General features: G+C 43.3%; 1 protein-coding gene across 1 annotated transcript in view; it reads right to left on the reverse strand.

Annotated features, from left to right (window-relative positions):
• AGRN (agrin) overlaps positions 1-11,221 on the reverse strand; it is a 483,523-nt gene extending 472,302 nt beyond the window's left edge. The window contains 1 exon segment of the mRNA XM_044281802.1: positions 10,703-11,221. Within this exon segment, the coding sequence (XP_044137737.1) occupies positions 10,703-10,900 (198 nt within the window). The 5' untranslated portion in view covers positions 10,901-11,221.
• Between the last annotated feature and the right edge of the window lie 7,651 nt (positions 11,222-18,872).

An 18,872-nucleotide genomic window follows, 5' to 3' on the forward strand; every position in this document is an offset into this window, starting at 1 on the left:
TTGCCTTTAAGTAGTATCAGAAAACGAGCAGAAATAATAAAGAACAACAGCAAAACATAAGTAGCAAAATATACCAAAATTTCCAAAGTGTTAAAGGGGTTATCCAATAGTATAACTACCCGCTCACAATGCCCGGGCCCCTCCTATAAACGATACTTACCTTGCCCCCAGAATCCGCGTCAAGGCCTACTATTGGCTGTTGCCCCGTCGCCGGATGTTTTCATTGCAAGATGGGGAAATGCAGTGGCGGCTGTGCAGCTATCCGGAGGGATGCGGGGGCTGGGGACCGAGTAAGTATGATCTATAGGATGGGCCCAGATATGAGGGGGGGGGATTTCTACTATTGGATAACCCCTTTTAATACTTTTTATGTTCTAAAGAGGACCTGTCACCTCTCCTGATATGTTTGTTTTAGTAACTACTTGCATTCCCCATGTAATACAAATTCTGGAGCATCTATTCTTACGATTTTATGTTACGCCATTTCCCGCAGTCTACAAAAAAGGTCTGTGTGTTACCAGTTGGGGGTGTGTCCCTGAAACCAGTCTGACACTGTCATCACCCCCCGACTGTTAACAACTAGATGGATCTTTCTTGTAGTCTGCTGGCAATTCATTTATAAACTTCTAGTAGGAATCAGCACAACACAGAGCTATCTATAAAGATGATCCAGAACACACAGCAGCCTGTATTATGTTTTTAAAACAGTAGACACAAACTGCCGTGTTCAGTCATACATGCTAACTCAAGAGACTAAAAGCTAATGGAAACTGTGGGGGTTTAAAGGAAACCTATCCTATTTCATACACTAAACCACCAACATGTAATTATAATTATTGGAGTAAATTTTGAACATGCCCCTATCAAAATTTCCATTGTAGCAATAAAGTACAAATATTATTTCAAAAAGCTTTAGATAAGTGATAGCAACATATCAAAGGTTTTGATCAGTGGGGGTGCTAAAAAATATCATACCGCTTTTTTGTGCATAGCTCCTATGCAGAACAATGTATTCTCATGGTTACAGACCACAAACAAACCCTGCAAATAGTTTGATACTGCAGTCATGTATAACTCAACTGGGTTGCACTGGTGTATAAAGACATTTCTGTACATTTACTCTAACATGTTGGGCTGATGAAAGAAAATGAATTTTAGAGAGATATCTCTTAAACCAACACTTTAGAACTGAACACAGACTGAAAAGACATACTTGACCACAGATCTAGTTTTGGACAAATGTTCTAATTTTTATACCCTGAAAAGGGTTAGCGAAGGTTTTGAAAGACTTAGCAAATAAATGAGGGCACTGCTAGGCAGATCAAAGTGTAATTTCCCAAAAAGGGAGGGGGGTCACTAATTTTCTTCCATAAATGTTGGTAGAAGTGACAAAGGATCACAGTCCTACTGAATCCATCACTGAGCTAATGTTTGCACTATGTAAACAGTGTTTTGTGCTCTGCCTGCCTGTTATAAATGACCTCCACAATAGGGGAAAACAACCTTTCACTGAATTAGACTTTTAGTTTTTCTGTGAGACCTTGAAAAATGTTATAGACAATAACTTATCACAACAAAAAAGGAAAAAACTTCATTATTACAATATAGTGCTAGATTTTATTTTTTCAGACATGAAAAGATAATTTCATAATTGCATTGGCAATGATGGGCAATATGTACTATTCTAATGCAAAATGTAAATGGTCACTGACTTTTTATAAATCTTTTGATGTCATGCAGACATATCAAAGGTTTTGATCGGTGGTGGCCTGGGTGTCAAGAAGACCCCACCAGTCACCAGAACGAGGAGAGAGGGACACTTGCATATTGCAAGGAATAAATCGAGACATGCCCATAGACTTTCTATTGAATCTGTCTCTGCACCAAGGAGAGCGTTATATGTAAGCGATCGGTGGAGGTCTCAGCACTCAGACCATCACCAATCAAAACATTTGATACGTCGCTATGACATATGGAACGTTTTATGAAAACTCAGTGACCTTTTAAAAAGAAAGTTTTGCCTGGAACTCAAAGATTTCTAATTTAACTTGTCCACACCACTAATTATATTAACTCAAAGCAATAACACTCACTTTCCTAAGGGGCTTTCTCCTTGGATTTTGACCCAGCCATTTTGCTCAAATTAAATTGCCAGTCTTTATTGATAACTAAAGATGAGAAAATCGATTCTAAACTAGAGGGGTTTGATCTGAATTTTGTAAAAATTTAATTTGGTGAATTTTGGGGAGAAAGAGTGTTCAGGCCATTGAAGCACTTTTGAGTTTGTTAGAATTGATTTGGAATCCAATTGGTTGACGAATTCAGCCAAGTCGAACCTAAATTGAGTTTTAAGCAATTTTCCATCATCTCTAGTGACAACCAAAATACTCCAGTTGCACAGTCATACAAGCTTGCTATTATATTAATTATACCATATACTAATTTTACCATTTTATCCATGTCTGACTGGTCTGTCCCACAAATATCATGTGGGGACTCTTACTATTTGCCTCTATTCAGCCAGTCACAGTGGTGCTTCTGAGTCAGCATACGTAGGCAGTGTGGCGGAAGCTTGTATATGACACTTGAAAGTGGTTGGAACTTATGGGGGCTCAGACTGGTATCTATGAAGTGACTGGCACAGCAAGGGCACAATCTGTTTCTTAAGGGGACACTTCAATGGGGGAACTAACTCTTCTTAGGGAGAGAGCACCTTAATCAGTGTAAGGAGACTTATAGGCCATACATGCTCCTCTGGAATTCTGGGAGGGAAGAAATGCAAATGAGCTCTAAACAAGCTTTGCCTCTAATGCCAACAGATGAAAGGCAGCTATCCTATAAGTTAATATTCAGCTCTTAAAATAAGCCTTGAGGCATGACTTGGATATTAAATAAGCCAGCACCTCATCTGCAGACAGCTGTTTCGGGGTGATTGTCCCTCATCAGTGCAGAGTTAAGCCAGTACTATCTGCTCTGCACTGATGAGGGGCAATCACCTCGAAACAGCTGTCTGCAGATGAGGTGCTGGCTTATTTAATATCCAAGTCATGTCTCAAGGCTTATTTTAAGAGCTGAATATTGACTTATAGGATAGCTGCCTTTTATATAGTGGCATTAGAGGCAAAGCTTGTTTAGAGCTCATTTGCATTTCTTCCCTCCCAGAATTCCAGAGGAAGACCATATTTTGGCATTCATCATCAGAGATATCAGAAAAAATTGTGAGAAACATTGATCCTTTAGAGACGTGCCATAAATTGGTGGAAGATAAAGGAATTTATCATATATATATATATATATATATATATATATATATATATATTTTAAACATGCATACAATAAAGAAAAACTACTGTTTAAATGTGCTGCCACTCCAGCAACACCATTCTGTTCCCCACTGGCCCTGCAGCGATCAAATGCTGTACATTATTCACCTGTTTATTGCATCCAATCACTGGCCTCAGTGGTCATGTGTGCATGAATGACACGTAACTGCTAAGGACAGTGCTTGGCTGCAGTGGTCATGTTACTGACGCAAGAGCAGCAGGGACTGGGATTGACAACCCCTTTAACTCCATCTGTTGAGTTAATAACCCCCACTGCTTTGCTGGGGGTAGCCAGAGTTAAAGAAACATCCAAGCGTTGTTTCCTTAACTACCATAGCACTGAGTAGGAGCTCTGCAAACAGGGTAGCACATCAAACCACGCAATTTCTGTAATTCCTGAGTTATGGAAACAGCAGGGCTCAATTATCTGAGCCATTTCCATAATTCTGCCTTAACTTTGCCGGCGCTTACTTTGGTTATTCATTTCAATGGAGCCACAAAAGATGTGGACAACACACATCCGTGGTTTCGTTCCATGGCCCCGCAAAAAGGATAGTGTGTGTCCTATTCTTATCTGCAATTGTGGACAAGAATTGTCATATTCTATTATGGTTGTGGCCATGTGCAGTCCGCAAATTGCAGAACACACAGGGCCAGTATCCGTGTTTTGCGGATACTCAAAACACTACAGCCGTCTGAAGGAGGCCTAAAAGAAACTTTACTTGAACCCTGAAACTTTCTTTGTCCGTCTGACTCTAGTGTGTGGACCAACTGACAAGAGCATAGCCCAAAATATATAACATACTGCAGCTGCCTACCTATAATTACCATATAGGCAATCTGCTCTATTCAGTCCATTAACCTTTACATTTATCATTGTCTTTCCTCTGAATTTTCCTTTACTTCCACTCTCTTAACTCTGGAATGTCAAGTATCCGCTTAGTAAATGTGATGTGTTAACTACTCAGATGTGACAATGCAGTACACTGACCACACACTGCCAAAACAATACACAAACCAGGCCCATAACAAATGTTACCACCAACCGTACATAGTGTTGGGATAAGTGATGTGCCATGATGTTACACAACTACACCATAACTAGGACCATTTTTGCATGTATTCTGCCCATGATATGCAGTTAGGTCCATATAAATTTGGACGACATTCTTCTAATTTTTGTTCTGTACATTACCAGAATAGATTTTGAACAAAACAATTCAGATGCAGTTGAAGTTCAGACTTTCAACTTAAATTCAGTGGGTTGAACAAAATGATTGCATTAAAATATGAGGAACTAAAGTATTTTTTAAAGCGCAATCTCTTCATTTCAGGGGCTCAAAAGTAATTGGAAAAATTAAATAATTGTAAATAAAGTGTTAATTTCTAATACTTGGTTGAAAACCCTTTGTTAGCAATGACTGCCTGAAGTATTGAACTCATGGACATCACCAGAAGCTGTGTTTCCTCATTTTTAATGCTCTGCCAGGCCTTTACTGCAGCGGTTTTCGGTTGCCGTTTGCTTGTGGGCCTTTCTGTCTGAAGTTTAGTCTTTAACAAGTGAAATGCTCTATTGGGTTCAGATCAGGTGACTGACTTGGCCCTTCCAGAATATTCCACTTCTTTGCTTTAATAAACTCCTGGGTTGCTTTGGCTTTATGTTTTGGGTCATTGTCCATCTGTATTATGAAACGCCGACCAATCAGTTTGGCTGGATCTGGCTGGATCTGAGCACACAGTATGTCTCTGAAAACCCCAGAATTCCCACCTCATTAATAAACACCCAGTGCCACTGTCAGCCATGCATACTCAAGCCATTACACTGCCTCCACCATATTTTACAGATGATGTGGTATGCTTTGGATCATGGACTGTACCATGCCTTCGCCATACTTTTTTCTTTCCATCATTCTGGTAGAGGTTGATCTTGGTTTCATCTGTTCAAAGACTGTTCTTCCAGAAGTGTGCTGTTTTTTTTAAAGATTTTTTTTAAGCAAAGTCCAATCTAGCCTTTTTATTCTTGAGGCTTATGAGTGGCTTGCACCATGCAGTGAACCCTCTATATTTACTTTCATGCAGTCTTCTCTTTATGGTAGATTTGGATATTGATATGCCTATATCCTGGAGAGTGTTGTTCACTTGGTTGGCTGTTGTGAGGGGTTTCTCCTCACCATGGTACTTATTCTGCGATCATCCACCACTGTTGAGGTTACCACTGCTTTCTTTCTTTCTCAGGATGTACCAAAGTATAGATTTTACAACTCCTAATAGTGTAGCATATTTCCCCATGGTATTTTTCTGTTTTTGCAGATTAAGAATGGCTTCTTTCATCTGCATGGAGAGCTCCTTTGACCGCATGTTTACTTCTCAGCAAAATCTATAGGAAAAAGCAGTAGCCCATGTGCACTCCCATGGTCCCGGCTGCCAGAGGGGCTAACACTTTTTCCTATAGTGTGCAAGCAGTGGTGCACCACCAATGAGGCCAGGTGAGGCGATCACCTCAGACAGCACTGGGTAGGGGCAAGAGGGGGCCAGCGGAAGGTCCATGGGCAATAAGCGCTTTCATTGTGGCAAAGGGATTAGGGTAAGATATTGGCATTGGGCGGGCGCCGTTTCAGTTTTCACCCCAGGCAGCAGAAAGGCTAGGTGCACCCCCGTGTGCAAGCACGGCCACCTCTGCTGGATTGTAGGATGGTCATAAACATTGAAACAAGCAGTGTATAATGTGATAGAAAAATGAATCCAGCCAGCAAAGGAGGCAATATGTATAATAACAATACATTAGTACGTGGCTTGTATTAACTTTGTCTACATGATAAATGCTACTTGCTGAAGTGAGACAATTCCTTTAAAGGATAACGGTCACAATTGGGAACCTAATTTCAATTTTCATATATGTAGTTACTATTACCATGATATTCCAGAATTACTAACTATTAGACTTACTTACCCCATATTTCAGAAGATTCAGCTCTTAGCAACCAGTCTGCATAAAACTGCAATTAAACTATTCTGTTAAGATGGCTGCCACTGCCCACAGCCCTGAGGCTAATCCCGCCTGCCCTCACTACCCACAATGCATTGAGCTCCTCATGCACTAGCTTCTGCACCTCAACGAATGGTTGCTCTCCACACTTAAACATGCCCTTCTCTTTTTATCACATACACTTTAGGAAGTGGCTGAATTCTGGAGCCTCAATTTAGCTTGGACACAGAAAACTAATGATAATGGTCTCTATCAATGAAACCCAGGCTGCTGCATAGTATTTCCTATGGAGCCATAGCCTGTAATAGGCTCCATAGGAAATATGCGATTTTCTTATATATTCCAAAGTTATTGGTTGAAAAAAAAATACAGTTCAAAACACCCCCCATTTTGCAAAAAAACAAAACAAAAAAAAAAACATCATGGGTGTCGCAATGTGCGAAAACATCCGTACTATAAAAATACTAAAAAATAATATTCCCCATACGGTAAACATAAAAACGACATTCGCCATTTTTGGACACTTCATTTCTTCAAAATTAAATAAAAGGTGATCAAAAGGCATACACACCCTTGAATGGTATCGATGAAAAGATCAGATTGTGCCGCAAAAACAGAGCCCCCATACAGGGGCATCCACAGATCCATCCCTAAATAGTGCCATCCACAGATCCACCCCTAAATAGTGCCATCCACAGATCCCCCTCTCCTAAACAGTGCCATCCAAAGATCCCCCCTAACCAGTGCCATCCACAGATCCCCCCTAAACAGTGTCATCCACAGATCCACCCCTAAATAGTGCCATCCACAGATCCCCCTCCCCTAAACTGTGCCATCCACAGATCCCCCTAAACTGTGCCATCCACAGATCCCCCCAAACAGTGCCATCCACAGATCCCCCCAAACAATGCCATCCACAGATCCCCCCTAAACAGTGATATCCACAGATCCCCCCTAAACAGTGATATCCACAGATCCCCCCTAAACAGTGATATCCACAGATCCCCCCTAAACAGTGATATCCACAGATCCCCCTATACAGTGCCACCCACAGATCCCCCTCCCCTAACCCCCAGGCATTCCCATGGTGACGGGGACGCTTGCCTGGGGATTAGAATATACAGGGCCCTGCCACTCACAGGAGTATATTTATAAACTGTAATCCATTACTTTAACTCTAATCATTGCTCATCTCTTTACTTGGATACCTTACTTTTAGCTCCAGTAACAGCAGGCAGTGCGGGCGGCGCTCACTCACTGACGTCACGCGCCTGCGCCGCCTAGTGGGAGGAGCAGGCACATGACATCAGTGAGTGAGCGCCGCCCGCACTTCCTGCTGTCACCAGAGCTGAGAGTAAGGTATCCAAGTAAAGAGATGAGCGATGATTACAGTTAATGTTATGGATTACAGTTTATAAATATACTCCTGTGAGCGGCGTGGCCCTGTATTTTCAATGAGATCGTGAAAACTCAGATCCGATGGTATATTCTACCCCCCAGGCAAGCGTCCCTATCACCATGGGAACGCCTGGGGGTTAGAATATACCATCGGATCTCGTGCGGGATTCAGGCGGGACTTGGCAGGACTCGGGGAGACTCGCTGTGCTTCGCTGTCAGTTCAGGCCAGCAACATGAACGCGCATGCACGCAGGAGGACGGCCTCCTTGTGCGTTCTTCGTCTTCCATCTGTGCACAATTGGAAGACTGATTAGTCATAGCAACCTGATTTTAATCTTAGGTAAGAATAGCATATACTGGGGACATAAATGTGTTTTTTAGGAGTTATTTACTAAAGAGCTAAAAGTTTAAACATGGCAAACAAGGTGATATTAATCACCAAAATCCAATATTGAAAAAAATATATAATGTGACAGTTATCCTTTAAGCTTACATTATACTGGCAGATCACACAGGCAATTGTTAGGAGGGAAGTGTTCCTTTCCAGCAATTGCCTGCTCACCAGCAGAGGAGACCACTGCTATCACGTGCAATGATCTCCTCCTCAGTATGGGGAGGAGCGCTAATCCCATCGCTCGCACCATACTGAATCATTGTTTGCTGGCAGCAGATCATGATTACACAGCATGATCTGCCACCGGCAAACAAGGATTTTTAAACCTGTTGAAAGATTGCAATTACCCATTGGGTAATGGGCAGAAGTATTGAACTGCAAGATCATTGATAACAAGCAGTCATATGACAGATCATCTGCCCATGTAATATTAGCTTTAGGCCCGGCGGTATATGATGAAGCTCCTGGGACCTGATGCAAAATCTGAAACAAGGACACTGAACTAATCACCATTATCTATTATATTGGTGGTGTCCTCATATAATCACAGGCCTATTTGGCAGCCTCAAACTCTAGAATCCAGGTGCAGCTGCAAACCCTTCCCCACCTGTAGTTGTACCCCTGCCCAAAACAAATTAGCCACAGGACTGACATTCACGCCAATTAACTCTAGCACTTCTTAACTTATGAAAACATCCCACCAGCACTAAAGCTGTTTAGACCCATTACTCCCATGGCTCTCTGTTCAGATATGCACCATCAATGTTAATGTCTGAAATGCTCAATTATGAGAAAGCTTCTTATAGTATAAAGGCAATAATCAGTATCCGATAACTGGAAAACATTCGTTCACAACTTTCTGTGACTTCAAATAACTTCACATCATAGGTTATGTTATATACTGCAGGGGTCCATGGGGTGGTAGGGAGGGGGTGCTTTCAAAGCAATTCTAATCAGTCATGAGATACAATATACCAGATATCCCACTTCAAAGATTTCTTCAGTTAACGCCTTTGCTTCTCTTCTTTGAAAAAACTGATGACAGCCAAAACCCCTTAATTCTGGTCTAATTTGTTCCCTAGCCTGGGACTCATTAGGATACTCAGCAGCCATTAAATCCCTTTAGATTTCCTATTGATTTGTCCCGCATTAGTGACAAGAAGAAACTTGTTTGCAAAGCAATAAATCTTTCCAGTTGCTAAAATCTTCGAAATGGCAAGCATGCATAGACACATTCCTTCATTGTTGCAATGGGTTAAGTCTGCTGTAATCTTTCAGACATGAATTCTGAACTGATCAAGAATCCCAACTACGTCTTAAAACTTAGAAAAAAGGGGGGTGGGGGCGCAGCCTGAGGCCAGCCTGGGAATTCAATAGCTACAAGTGTTTCAACTACAAAGCTTCTTAAATAGGTGCATTTACAAAATGGAGACTTCTCTATATAACTCTGAAACCCTAATAACAGATTGCAGCCTGCACGGTGGGAAGATATGATGGACAAGAATCCTTTATTTTAACATTCAGCCGGCTAAAAATATCAAAATGACATGCTTCTTTGCAGGATCACAAGAAAAAATAAAACACATGTTCACGCAGCTCCTAAGTGCTGATAGAGCTTATAAATGCTATGGAAGAGGTTCAGAACAACTCAGTTATTGGATGGCTGGACTTTTATCCTCAATGAATGGAAGGAATTAAGCCAGGCAGAAGAGGGTTAAATAGAAATACGTCTGGAAGGAGCGGCTAGGAAGTGAGGCCACCTTTGATCTATAGTATTTAGCTATATAATCATATGACAAGGCGTGTATATATATATATATATATATACTGTATATGCATCTAAGCACGTCATCAGCCGCTGACAGTCAAAATATTATCATGCGATATATTGCAATATCTGTACTTCTAATGACCATACCCATGGAGATTGTTCTGTTGGCTCTGGTCACTAAACAGTTAATAATTTATGCTATAATTTATCCTCTTTCCCCTGCATTAAACACATCTTCTATACTCCCTCCACCTGCTCCACCAAACTTTTTTTTTCTTGTTAAGCAACTACTGAAAGGGCCCTCAGGTCACAGGAAAGTTTAGGTGTTCCCAGGACTGGGGACATGATCTTAGTGCCACATTATCATCAAACACCATTCCTCCTTAGCCTCAGGCTACAATGTAATGAAGCCTGAGTCTGCCAAGTAAAAACACAATGTAAAAGTATGCACCATATCTTATACATTACATTATCTTTCACACCTTCACCGCTGTAATAAAGATGCCTGTAGGCTGGCAGTGAGATGGGGATGGAGCTGTATCAATGGCACACGAAGCAACAAGTGATTTATCTCTACAGGCTGAGACTGTTTCATCAGTCTAATTTTACAAATTTTAATATATATTGTGCTTCACCCCGCCCAGTGCCAATGTAACTGGTAAGCATGTCCCCTTATTTAATTGGTTAATGTGTCTGTGGTCACAGACAATTGGCGTAATGGTTAACAGATCGCAGCAGTGATGCCGGTAATCTAATCCCTTAATGAATAGATTTTGCTAGTTTCGTCAAGTTTGATAGCCCCTACCCAATGATGGGTGCCCCTCTTTTACCTTGCATGAGTAGGTGTGGTGCACAGGGTCCACATTTAAAATCTCCTCCACTGTTCCGGTGAGCACAATATTTGCCTCCTCTTCTCGCTTTTCCAACTCTCTATCAGGACAATGTCCCTGGCTGTTCCCAAGAAACACAGTCACCAGTACTGCTAAAGTCCACACAGGCATGGCCGAAGCCCTCCACCTTCTCCCCATGTCCAGAGGGAAGAAGGGCGCATCCAAGGCAAAAGATACCAAATGAGGAGAAGGTGAGGGCAGCTCACCAAAATGTGCACAGATACAAGGGCTTCCCCTGGCTCTGCTGCTGTAACAGCAAGGAAAACCTTTCCACTTAGAGAGAAAAGACAAACCCACTCAGGAGAAGGGGGAGGGGGAGGGAGGAGATATTAGTGCTACTCTGCAAAGGGAGAAATGTGAGGTCTTCTTCACACGGGCTTGGAGGGGATTTGCATGCAATCTGAATTGCTGATAAGCACAAGGGGTGGCAGTGGTGGTTCTGTCCTCCCTCCTACTGTATCTGATTGCTCTCCACTTCTCTTTCCTTAATGTGTAGCTCTTTGGGGAAAAGTATAGCAAAGCGCCACCTCCAGGAAATGCGGCTTAAATCAGGTTAATGGATAATCGGGAGCACAACGTGATCTGCCTGTTAAAGGTGCACATGCAACAATGCCGTTCTTGCAAGTGAAGCCTTTTCTGAATATCTTGGCTTACATCCCAGTGCTCAAGGGACTGCATTGGGAGGAAGAATAGCGAAGAAGGGCACTGTGCATCTGCACTGCAGGCATGCATTCAAGAGGGATGATGCTGGATTTACTTGCATCCTGGCACTTCCACTTTTCAAAAAGAGTATTTTTCTTTAAATCTATGAATCAAACTACAAGCAAATTATTAGAAGTCATGTAGACTAAAATCAAAAGATTGATTGTGTTCCCCAGTTTCTGCCCACATGCCAAAAATATACTTAACTTAAGGTTAACCGACTTCGCATGAAATTGGGCTTAAAGGTCTGCTGCAGCTTTGTGATGTAGTAACTGCCCAGATAGTATTGATAAATGAAACTGTAAGAGCTATGTAAGCAATTACTGCATTGGAAAACCACAACTGCTGTAAAAACAAATGCATTTTTATTGCGGTCAATCACTGCGACAAAGAAGGTAATATGTAAATTTAACCTTAGATGTGTGCAAACGTGAGCAAATGATACGGGGTAAAGCATGGTATGGGTGACAGGTGGAACACTGCTTTTTCCCTCTCTCAGGCACTCTTGGTTTTGCAATAAGGGGTATCACCAGGGGCGTAACTACCATAGCGGCAGACCATGCGACTGCTATGCCGCATGGGCATAGAGGGGGCCCAGTCTTAGTTGGGATTACCTCCTCTTCTACTGGGGGTGAAAACGTGGTCAGGACTCTACCATCCAAAGCAGTGGTTCTCAACCTTTCTAAAGCCGTGACCCCTTAATAAAGTTCCTCATGTTGTGGTGACCCCCAACCATTAAATTTTTTTCCTTGCTACGTCATAACTAATTTTGCTACTGTTATGAATTGTAATTTAAATATCTGATATGCAGGATGTATGCCAGTCTATTACAAGGTGTTAGGTAGTTCTGTAATTGGCGCTGTGTTGTGGGGGATCTGTGGATGGCGCTGTGTTGTGGGGGATCTGTGGAGGGCGCTGTGTTGTGGGGGATCTGTGGAGGACGCTGTTATATGGGGGATCTGTGGAGGACGCTGTTATGGGGGATCTGTGGAGGACGCTGTTATGGGGGATCTGTAGAGGACGCTGTTATGGGGGATCTGTAGAGGACGCTGTTATGGGGGATCTGTGGAGGACGCTGTTATGGGGGATCTGTGGAGGACGCTGTTATGGGGGATCTGTGGAGGACGCTGTTATGGGGGATCTGTGGAGGACGCTGTTATGGGGATCTGTGGAGGACGCTGTTATGGGGGATCTGTGGAGGACGCTGTTATGGGGGATCTGTGGAGGACAGTGTTATGGGGGATCTGTGGAGGACAGTGTTATGGGGGATCTGTGGAGGAAAGTGTTATGGGGGATCTGTGGAGAACAGTGTTATGGGGGATCTGTGGATGGCACTGTTATGGGGTGGATCTGTGGAGTACGCTGTTATAGGGGATGTGTGCTATGACACATAGGGCCATGAGGGGGGCCAGCATAAGACATATAGCATCTTATGCTGGTCCCCCTCATGGCCCTATGTGTCCCCTCATGTGTCCTTAACTGTGCACATAACTGTCTTTGCGTTTAAAGTATGTTACTCCTGTGTGAAACAATCTCTCGTCTATTTGTAGCGTTATACTACCCTACCTTGTGAGATTTCCCTACCTCCTGACTTCCTGTCGCACTGCTAATGACGTGAGGAGGCGTTCCTGAGTTTTGACAATCTGTGCATGCGCAAACCGACATTTTATGGAAAATCTCAGCGGAGTTCAGCTTTACACCAGGACACTGCGCATGCGCAGGGGAGCCTTAGTAGGGAAATATTACGGCCCAGTGCGCAAGCGCGGCTAACTCCGGCCGGCGCATGCGCAGTGTCCCGGTGTGAAGCTGAACTCCGCTGAGATTTTCCATAAACTGTCGGTTTGCGCATGCGCAGATCGTCAAAACTCAGGAACGCCTCCTCACGTCATTAGCAGTGCGACGGGAAGTCAGGAGGTAGGGAAATCTTACGAAGTAGGGTAATGTAACGCTACAATCGTGCATCCCTAATAGGAAGCCTTAGACGACCCCCCGGAAAGGGCCGATCGACCCCCAAAGGGGTCGCGACCCCTAGGTTGAGAACCGCTGCTCTAAAGGAACAACTTTTAGTAATTGAGGCAGTGAAAAATGGCCCAAGGGTCATTAGAAAGGGTTCAGGCAGAAACCCTTCTGTCCTGTGTGTGGGAAGGGGGGGGGGGGGGGGGGCTGGTTTGATCCTTGCTATGGGGCCTTTATTTCTCTATGTACGGCACTGGGTATCACTGTTGTAGGAGAGCCTATCAGTGTGCAGGCATACATACTACAGCGGCCTCTAATGCAACTAAGTTGGACCTTACTGTCTAGTCAGTCTTTATTGCAGGTGCTGCACAGCCATTAAAGGTTGTCCAAACCTGTAAACTCCCCCCACACACACAATGCCCTCATATAGACGATAATAACCTGGTCCCCAATGCCTGTGTCCTTTCCGATCCTTCCACGGCCGTCTCTGCATAACCCTGTCATGCATATCGCAACATCCGGAAAAAGGAGGGGTGCAGCCAATGGTAGACCGAGACAGTGACCTGCCCCCTGGTGTCACATGTCATGTCACCCGTGTCGGGAATTAGGTAATTATTCCCTGTATGAGGTGAGAGAGCAGATTTGGATAACCCCTTTAACACTACAGACCAACTATACAGTGAAGTTCCAGGGTACTTGACCACATCACAACTGCAACAGGACTACACCATTTGGTGGTATCTAAAGGTAGATAAATTAGCGTTCTTTTGACACATCTGCAGGAAGGTGCTTGCAGTATCTCAGGTGCAGGGATGCAGAAATCACATGGCTTGTTCACACTGTAGATTTTGCAAAGGTAAAATCAGTGTGTTTTTGGGACAGGAATTTAAATGTTATGGATCCACTCGCTGTTTAGCCCCACTGAGGAGACACCCACCTTGGGTTCCAGCAGCATCTGTCCAAATACTGCGCCCAGACAGGATATGCTGACTTTTGTGTTTTGAAGTACATTATAATCCAGAATCTGAGTGTAGCTATACATAAACCACTGATAATTATAATGACCTATGAAGCATAAAATGAAATTTAGACAAGAGCTAGAGGGACTGACAAATCAGCTGTAGGGAACTAGTTAATGAGTTTAACAAATGCATGTTAAATTTTCAAATGTCTAACTTACCAACAGGGGGCACACTATTGTACAACAGCAGTAGCTATACAGATCTTAAATAATCCTGCGCAAACCTGATGTTGAGTGTTGCACAAGTCGTAATAATCTACTGGTAACATCTGAAAGTTTCAAAATCTGCATGAGGATTTGTTCCCTTTAGGTTTTTGTCTCACATATAGGTATCTTATACGTCACACTTATACGTCATATTTTTGCGAACCAGATGCAGACTGATTAATTTCAATGGGGCTGCAAAAGTGCTGTCCGCATCCAGATATCCATTCCGCGGCCCAGCAAAAAACAATAGAACTTGTCCTATTCTTGTCCGTTTTGAAGATAAGAATAAGCACTTGTAACATAGTGAGGAACCTGCGTAAGTAGAAAATGTGGGCTATTATCTGTGTTTTGAGGACCCAAAAATGGGTATGGTCGTGTGCACTTCCCCCCCCCCCCCCCAAAGTGGGGGGGAAATAGCAGTGCGTCTTATATGGCGAATGTAGCTGATTTTGCCCAGTTTCAATGATACACCCGCCGCGATGCCGTGTGGCGGGTGTATCAGCTGTGAGGGAGGAGGGGCTGGGGGCCGGCATCTGCATTTATAATGACAGCGGGGCCCGTGCAGTGACTGTATTCTACTACACGGGCCCCGCTCACTGTATAATCATATCCCTAATAGTTAATTGTTGTATGCATGTAATCGCATAATGAGCGATAATGAGCGCTGTGTATTACTTACAATTAGAAGCGCTCGCCGTTCGGAGCAGAGAGGAGGGAGGAGGCAGGCTAGGAGGATGGGCGCTGGCAGTGTGAGTCATACGTCACGCGCCTGCGCCGACCACTTTATGAATGAAGCAGGCGGCGTGGGCGCATGACGTATGACTCACGTTGCCAGCGCCCGTCCTCCCGGCCTGCCTCCTCCCTCCGATCTGCTCTGAAAGGCGAGCGCTTCTAGTTGTAAGTACGGTAATACACAGCGCTCATTATGCGATTACATGCATACAACAATTAACTATTAGGGATATGATTATACAGTGAGCGGGGCCCGTGTAGTAGAATACAGTCACTGCACGGGCCCCGCTGTCATTATTAAAGCAGATGCGACCCCCACCCCCTGTATTGAGGGTCATTCACTACAGGGACACTTATGGAGGGGATCTGTGGATGACACATAGCATAAGATGCTATATATGTGTCATCCACAGATCCCCCCATAACTGTCATACACAGATCCTCATCCTCATGCCATCCAGAGAGGATCCCCCATAAGTGTCACCCACAGATCCCCCATAACAGTGCATCACCCACAGATCCCCCATAACAGTGCGTTACCCACAGATCCCCCATAACAGTGCGTCATCCACAGATCCCCCATAACAGTGCGTCATCCACAGATCCCCCCATAACAGTGTGTCATCCACAGATCCCCCCATAACAGTGCGTCACCCACAGATCCCCCATAACAGTGCGTCACCCACAGATCCCCCATAACAGTGCGTCACCCACAGATCCCCCATAACAGTGCGTCACCCACAGATCCCCCATAACAGTGCGTCACCCACAGATCCCCCATAACAGTGCGTCACCCACAGATCCCCCATAACAGTGTGTCATCCACAGATCCCCCATAACAGTGTGTCATCCACAGATCCTCCATAACAGTGTGTCACCCACAGACCACAATTAGTTTAAAACCCACCAAAAGTGCACCTTTTGGTTCAAAATATTTTTTTTCTTATTTTTCTCCTCAAAAACCTAGGTGCGTCTTATGGGCCGATGCGTCTTATACGGCGAAAAATACGGTATACGTTAAACAGATGGTACATCATATGGTCCCATTGTAAATGTATCCGTTTAATGTATAATTTGTTTTGCTAGACTTTGAAGGATGGAATACAATTGTGTACTACAGTTTTGCATCCTCCCCCCCCCCCCCCTCAACTTATAGGTTAAACCAAATGTGGGACAAAAATGTGATGTCAACAAGGTCTCTTGCACACAAACGTATTTTCTTTCCATTTCAGTTCAGTTTTTTTTGCATTCCGTTTCCGTATTTCCGTTCTACAAAAAAATAGAACATGTCCTATTCTTGTCCGCATTACGGACAAGGATAATACTGTTCTATTAGGGGCCAGCTGTTCCATTCCGCAAAATACAGAATGCATCCGTATTTTGTAGACCGCAAAATACATAAGGTTGTGTGCAAGAGGCCTAAGAGATACACCCTCTACTGGACAGCAGAGGATTTAGCATAGAGAGATCAGTGTGATTTGTAAATGGCTCAAGGCAAAACTGCTCTAGTCAAGAGATAGACATGACTGAGTGGGAGACCACAGATTACATCAAGTAGAACTTTTTTTTGTGGGAAAGGAGGGTTGACAAACAGGATCAACACCAAACAACACAACTAAGCCGATTTTTTTTGTCCACATTCAATAATTGTGTATCTTTAAGAGGTTCAGAAGCCACAAAGTCTGAGGAGTTCATATCCTCTAATGACACAAGAACAATAATATAATTATAGTTTTATAGCTACAGTTTATAGATTGATAGGAAATAAATATTTTTAGTAAAAACAATCGATAGATAGATAGATAGATAGAATTTATACATGTCTATGAACATTTACCTCCTCCTTGTCAGCAGATCCATAGTATCCTTGGGGGAGTTGCGGGAGCCCATGGTATCTGATCATCTTAACGCCAACACGGTTGACAGTCATTCCCAGGCAGATAATGATGAGCAACAGCACCAGCACATACATTAAGGATATGTAGGTTTTTCCTCGTTAGTATAGTGGTAAGTACCCCACCTGTCACACAGGAGCGTTTGACTTCCTGACAGGGGGTCAAATTCAACTTAACATGTTTTAAATAAGGTTCAGAAGGGAAGAAACTAAATACAAGAACAAGTAAGCACAACCTGAAGTTATTTGGTGGGTGATTAGCAGCAATGTCACTAAAATGATTTTATTTGAAGAGCAATAGATGCCTGGCACAATCCTCTAGCAGATGTGGTTGGAAAATCAACAGTATGGTAACTTTAATGACAAGTGAAAAGAAACAGATTGAGTGGCACTGCACGTAACTCTCCACGTTCAATTGAGGATAATGTCCCTATTGCATGCAGGATAACCTGGCTAGACTCTGCCCACAGCAAATAAATTCCAAACGAGTAAAGAGATATACAGGCGGCACTCACCAATCGGTGCAATCTTCTTTTATTTCTTCCAAGGCTGGATACATCACAGCTGGATACATAAAAGCTGAATACATAAGTGGCTTGGGACGGACATACATACAAAGCAGTGGTAAGACTTGCGGCAATGGCCGTTTCGCACCTCAGCTTCATCTGGCCCGTAGTCTAGCAGCGCTACTGCGCTAGCTATATAGGTGTCGGCTCCCATATGTGACGTCACCAGCGGCGCCAAAAATAGTCGTTCGCATGTGACATCCCCTTGAAGCCGGCATCACACCCAGTGTTTTAAAACATAACATTCCAAACATAAAACCACCTTCAAGACGTGAACGAAACTATAAGAACACTCCCAAATCTATTTTATCATTTAAGCCCAAAAGACCCATTGCGCATGAGGGCAGGATCCACTTACTCTCTCACCTAAGAAGCTTGTAATGTCTGTCTCCTCCTACTATCTCTGTGACAGCAAATTTCAAAATGCCACTATTTCCATTATGTTCGGAATTCACATGGTGAAATAGGTGGGGACATCCCTTGTCTGTAGTAATAGAATTAATATGTTCCCTAATTATTTCGTTTAGACACCTGATTGTTTTCCCCAATATAAAATCTACTGCATAAGCATATCAACAGGTAGACTACAAATCTGCTTTTACATGTGATCAAGGTATTAACTTTGTGTTGGAGCCCTCCAAAAAATAGGGTTTCCCACTGGGGATTGAATTTACAGCCCGAACAGTTACCACAACGGCGATTGCCCTTGTGTCTTCAACCTTCAAGCCAGGTGCTATGTTTACCCTCTATGAAACGGCTACGAACTATCCTGTCATTAAGTGTGTGGCACCTCATGAATGCTATTATGGGACGGGAACCTACAAATTTGTACGTGAATACCATGTTCATATCATTGACCTGGTTCAGATACTCAACAAAACCTCTGAAGTCAATTTCAGTGCCTGACAAGACAATAAATACATCATCTATGAATCTTAAATAGGTGTGCATGTAGGGAAGGAATGGGTTAGTGGCTGAGTATATATAGTTATCCTCAAATCTAGTTAGATATAAATTGGCAAAGGTACATGC

This window comes from Bufo gargarizans, chromosome 2 (assembly GCF_014858855.1).
Source record: "Bufo gargarizans isolate SCDJY-AF-19 chromosome 2, ASM1485885v1, whole genome shotgun sequence".
In the NCBI taxonomy this organism is placed as follows: Eukaryota; Metazoa; Chordata; class Amphibia; order Anura; family Bufonidae; genus Bufo; species Bufo gargarizans.